This window comes from Vicia villosa, unplaced genomic scaffold, assembly GCF_029867415.1.
Source record: "Vicia villosa cultivar HV-30 ecotype Madison, WI unplaced genomic scaffold, Vvil1.0 ctg.000742F_1_1, whole genome shotgun sequence".
NCBI lineage: Eukaryota > Viridiplantae > Streptophyta > Magnoliopsida > Fabales > Fabaceae > Vicia > Vicia villosa.
Genome location: NW_026705331.1, coordinates 319,749 through 325,451, shown reverse-complemented (window position 1 = coordinate 325,451; position 5,703 = coordinate 319,749). Strand labels below are relative to the sequence as shown.

Below are 5,703 nucleotides of genomic sequence, written 5' to 3'. Positions count from 1 at the left end.
CAAATATCTTTTAGGTTGTTATATTATTCTGAAAATTAAACATTTAGTAATGATAATGACCCTTTCATCATTCTAAACAAAATCATATTTTCAAAAAATGTCAAGTATTTTTTTATATATTTTTAAAATTTTATTTTCGGAAGCCCTCCCCTCCCCTCCAAACTCGCAAACAAAGTCTTAGGCTACTTGACCCAAAATAAAAATCTGTGTCTGCTTTTTTCATTACATTTGTTTAAAACTAATTAATATTTTTTTATTTAAATTTTAATTACTACTATTTTATTAATTTAATAGATTAAATTAATTTAATTTTTTTTAATAAGTAATTTGTATATAGGGGGGATTCGAACCTGAAATCTTAAGAGCATCACACTCTAAGTCCCAAGTATTTTACCATTAGACCAGACACATGGACACAAATTAACTTAAATTTATAATTGCAGAAATTAAAATACTACAAATTTAGTAAAAAAAAAATCATTTTAGAGAAGAAAATAGAAATCAAAGGCATCATCACTAATAGACACATAGCATAAACATAAAGTTGGTGTACTTACGTGATCTGTCCTCACACAGTTACTACTTTTGTCACTAACGTTGGTCAAATACTCCCAACTCACACTACCACCGTAGATTTCCCCCGGCGAAACCCAAACCAAAAACAATCTGAATCCACATTCACAAATTCACAATGCTAAATCATAAACGACTCGTCGTTTTACTCTCTCTCACAACTCTTCTCTTCCTCTCTTCACTCTCTCTCACTTTCTGCGACAAAAACGACAACGAAGACGACGAAGATCTCAGCTTCTTAGAGGAGCCCGAAGAATCCTCCACCACTGACCACGACGACGCCAATTTCCCAGATCCCGATAATTTCGACGACGAAGAGGAAGACGACGGAGGAGACGACGACTTCGGCGACTTCTCCGGCTACGACCCTCAGGACGAGTTCAAGGATCCAGAGGTGGATGAGAAAGACGTCGTCGTTTTGATTGAGCGAAACTTCACCACCGTTATTGAGAACAATCAATTCGTGCTGGTTGAATTCTACGCGCCGTGGTGCGGTCATTGTCAGGCTTTAGCGCCGGAGTATGCCGCGGCGGCTACTGAGTTGAAGAATGACGGTGTCGTATTGGCTAAGGTGGATGCTTCCGTGGAAAATGAATTGGCTCATGAGTATGATGTTCAGGGTTTTCCTACTATCTACTTCTTCGTCGATGGAGTTCATAAACCTTACAGTGGCCAAAGAACCAAGTAACTTTCTCTATACTCCGAATTTTGACCCTGTGTGTTTTCTCAATTGTGATCATAAATGAGAATTATAACCTATGACACACCACGTCGACACCGGTAATAATTTGAGAAATGGTAGTTATTGAGTCTAACTATATATGTGCATGTTTGGATTCGAGCTGAGTTTGACAGAATCACGGCAATCACACACTATGTTGTAAATGTTTGACATCAATAAGTATAGACATTGAACGCACTTTTAATCAAGTGTCGGTGTTGCGTAGGTTATAATCATTGAATTTTGCTTTCAATAGATGTGGCATTGTTTTTAAAACATTCTTATGAGTTGAAATTTTGCTTTATGCAGAGATGCTATAGTGACATGGATTAAGAAGAAGATAGGACCGGGTGTATACAATATAACTACGTTGGATGATGCTGAACGCGTATTGACCTCTGAAACTACTGTCGTTTTAGGCTTCCTTAATTCCTTAGTTGTAAGTTTTTGGATTCTTATTTAACTGTCTTGCATATATGGTTCTCATCTTTTATTACAATTTATTCATTTTTTTTTTGTAATCTAAATGCCTATTTTGAAATGGTTCGATGAATTCATTGTTTTTACCTATATGGGTCATACTTATATAGGTTTTTCGTGTGGTCAGAAAAATATACACAGCTGTGTCCTTCCTAATTAATCCATGTAACACAGAGGCCATTTGCAGTGTTGATTCTAAAGATTAAACTAATGTATCTGAAGTTTGATGATTCAGTTTATGAAAGTTTTGGTTGATTGGTTGTTAGGTCTGATGCCTCCTTTATTATGTCTAAATATGCATGCAGGGTGCTGAAAGTGATGAGCTAGCTGCAGCATCAAAAATTGAGGATGGCGTCAATTTTTACCAAACCGTGGTTCCTAATGTGGCTAAGCTTTTCCATATTGACCCAAATGTCACTCGCCCTGCCTTGGTCTTGCTCAAGAAAGAGGAGGAGAAACTGAACCATTTTGGTTTGTTCCACTCTCCTCCAACTCATGAATAAGAAAAGGACATTACTAGGCTTTTAACGCGAACTCATATATTTCACTATCTATGCAGATGGCCAATTTGTTAAAGCTGCAATAGCCAACTTTGTATCCTCCAACAAGCTTCCGCTTGTCACAACTTTTACACGAGAAAGTGCTCCAGTGATTTTTGAAAGTCCAATTAAGAAACAGGCAATTGCTTATACCTCTTTTCGGTTTATATTGTTGATCTAGGAATAGACTTTCATTGAAATTGGGATCTTAACAAACCTCTAACCATTGTTGTGTTTTAAACTTTGCTTTTAGTTGTTGCTGTTTGTGACTAAAAAAGAAAAAGAGAAGTTCATTCAAGTATTTCAAGAAGCATCAAAGTTTTTCAAGGGAAAGGTATTTTCCTAACAGGCCATTGTTTAATAATACTCTAGAGTTTATACAAATTTGAATTTGCCTTTTATTCACCAAACAATGCAAACAAAATATAATGCTTTGCTGTTAATTATAATTAGAATGCAGTGTGCATCCTAGTGGATCATGAATCGTTAATAAAACAACATACATATCCCCCCTCCCAGGCTTTAGAGAAATTGCAGTTAATAATACACTCAATAGTTTTGAATGTATGGAATTGACTAAGTGAATGTCATATGTACTTTTCTGAAGCATGAGAGTGAAAGCCTTATGTACTGGGCTTTTATGAAAACTAGCTCTAGTTTTATTAGCTTTAAAATCCTGAGGAGTTCAAAGGATGCTCTAGGTACATCAAAGTCTTAATCTAACCATTTTTTAAAAATTTAATATCAAATGTTTCCCTATTTCTCTGTCTCTTTATTATTTTATAATCTTAAAATGCATACATTTTGTCGCAAAGGTGGTTCAAAATCAATTCTTTTTGTTGAGAGATAGTTGTTGATTTTAATCAGATTTGTTATTATCCTCCTTTTATGATTAGCTTTATATTTATAGGGATATTTGATCAGATTTCCAGCCCATAGTTACATGATTTTGATAGGATCACAATACTATTTAGATTATTCCCCTCATATATATAAATGTGCACAACTTTCTTATCAGTAAGGCAGAAGTATTCAGATTCAAGTCTTTTTAACAAACCAATATAATTTGAAGCTAGATAAAAGTTATATAGATTTAATTTGTATATATACAGTCAGTGTAATTGTTTTTTAAACATGCATCTAATCTCATCATTCCGTGTAGGTATTACTGGAGAAGCTTTAGGTACTAACATAACAAAGTGGCATCATAGTGTGATTTAATTGGATGCATATACAAAAATTTCCCTGCATGTACATAATAACCATGTCCTTTGCACTGCAGAATCTATTGAGATTTCAAATTTGATCTATTTATGTTGTACATACACTTTGCTCATGATAACCCTATGCATCATTTAAAAATTAAGGGATGATAAATTTTAGTTTTTGTACGCCCAAAGAATCTTGATTTCAGGATAATAACATATTTCTGTACAACGATCCTTTGCAGCTGATTTTTGTTCATGTGGAAATGGATAATGAAGAAGTTGGAAAGCCTGTTGCAGATTATTTTGGTATCTCTGATAAAACTCCCAAAGTAATAATTTCTCCTTTTCTATCTTTTTGTGTGGTCGTCTTGAGATTCTTGACATATTATATAATTTAAATTTAATTCCAAGTAAATCAAGTAACAAATGATATTTTGAATATAGGTACTTGCATTCACAGGAAATGATGATGGTAGAAAGTTTTTGCTTGATGGAGAGGTGACTGTTGATAATATTAAGGTATTCTTTTCTCCCTTTCCTCCAAGGGCTCTGTTCATTTTGTTATCATGCTATGGAATATGCATGAATGCTTTCTTGTATGCTTTAGTAAAGCTTAAAGGCAATTGCTAAAAAATTCTACTCTTCTTGTTCCCTCAGGCATTCGGGGAAGATTTCCTTGTAGACAAGCTAAAACCTTTCCTCAAGTCAGATCCAATTCCTGAAAGAGTAAGTCATTCTATTTTCTACGCATATCCTGCTAGCCATGTTTTTCATCTCTAACACATTTGCCAACTTGATGGCAGAACGATGGTGATGTGAAAATAGTTGTTGGCAATAACTTCGACGAAATTGTCTTGGATGAGTCAAAGGATGTTCTACTTGAGGTATTATTTTGGCCCATCAGTTTCAATTTCAAGTCATATTTTCCTGTAAAGCTTGTTTAGGGGTCTGTGTTAATTTAATGGCTGTTTTAACATCAGATTTATGCTCCCTGGTGTGGCCATTGCCAAGCCTTGGAACCAACATTCAACAAGCTTGCAAAACATCTTCGTAGCATTGATTCTATTGTAATAGCCAAGATGGATGGAACAACAAATGAGCATCCTAGGGGAAAGGTAAGCCCAATTTAAACTAGATTTTGATAGCATATAATATGTGCTATTGCCATTATATTTAAAGTGACATTTGGTTCCAACTCATGTTAAGTTTTGAATTTTTCATTTAAGCATTACATCAGAACCCATCATGGCTTACTTTTGCATGCATGTGTACTCATCTAGTTCTGTTCACTTTGTAGTCTGATGGATTTCCCACTCTCCTCTTCTACCCAGCAGGAAAAAAGAGTTCCGACCCTGTAAGTGAATATTAAACGAGAATGCTCGAGTTTAGTTCTGTGTATACTAACTTTATCATTCGATGATCTAATATGTACGGGGTTCATTGTGTATGCAGATTACTGTTGATGTGGATCGTACAGTGGTGGCTTTTTATAAATTCCTCAAGAAACACGCATCAATCCCATTCCAACTCCAAAAACCAACCTCAACTCCAAAAACCGACAATAGTGGGAATTCTGATATCAAGGAGAGTCAGAGTAGTAGCACAGACGTGAAGGATGAATTGTAAGGATTAAATGACATCTATTTATACTGAGGGATAACTTAAATAGATGATAAGAGTAGAGTGACTTGCTGCTCACAGGAAATTGCAAATGATTGAGAGAGAAAAAGTACTTTCCCTAACCTGGCCAAAACCAAAACACAAATTTCTAAGAAAAGGGAAGTAGAGAAATGATGGTGACGTTAACATATGTATTAGCTTCTTCAGCTTAATTGGTTTTGTATTAGACTTTTGTGAGACTGAATTTGAAAAGTGGCCCGAAATTTTAATTTATCAGCAGTCTATTTTTTGTTTTAGATTATCTGTTAATTTTATTCTTAGTTTAAGCTTTATAGTTGATAAAGCTTCATCAGAAATCAGTTGCTAGGAATATAAGTTTTATAAAGAAAGTCCCATTGAAATTTATGTTTGGCAGGTGACTGTCACACTTACACTACACAAGTTTATTAGAGCATCTCTAATGGTGCTACCAATCTTTGGGTTGGAATCTATTGAGCCACATCATCTTAAAAGTAACTCATCCAATTTTCATTTCAATGGTGCAATTTTAAAGCTCATATAG

General features: G+C 34.8%; 1 protein-coding gene across 1 annotated transcript; it reads left to right on the top strand.

Moving 5' to 3' along the window:
* The first annotated feature begins 534 nt into the window (after positions 1 to 534).
* Positions 535 to 5,437, top strand: LOC131630815 (protein disulfide isomerase-like 1-4). Its single transcript, XM_058901561.1, has 12 exons — positions 535 to 1,257; positions 1,604 to 1,733; positions 2,080 to 2,245; positions 2,334 to 2,452; positions 2,567 to 2,647; positions 3,764 to 3,850; positions 3,966 to 4,040; positions 4,179 to 4,247; positions 4,325 to 4,405; positions 4,502 to 4,636; positions 4,819 to 4,875; positions 4,974 to 5,437. The coding sequence occupies exons 1-12, from the start codon at positions 692 to 694 to the stop codon at positions 5,145 to 5,147; spliced, it is 1,740 nt and encodes a 579-aa protein (XP_058757544.1). The 5' UTR covers positions 535 to 691; the 3' UTR covers positions 5,148 to 5,437.
* Positions 5,438 to 5,703: the final 266 nt, after the last annotated feature.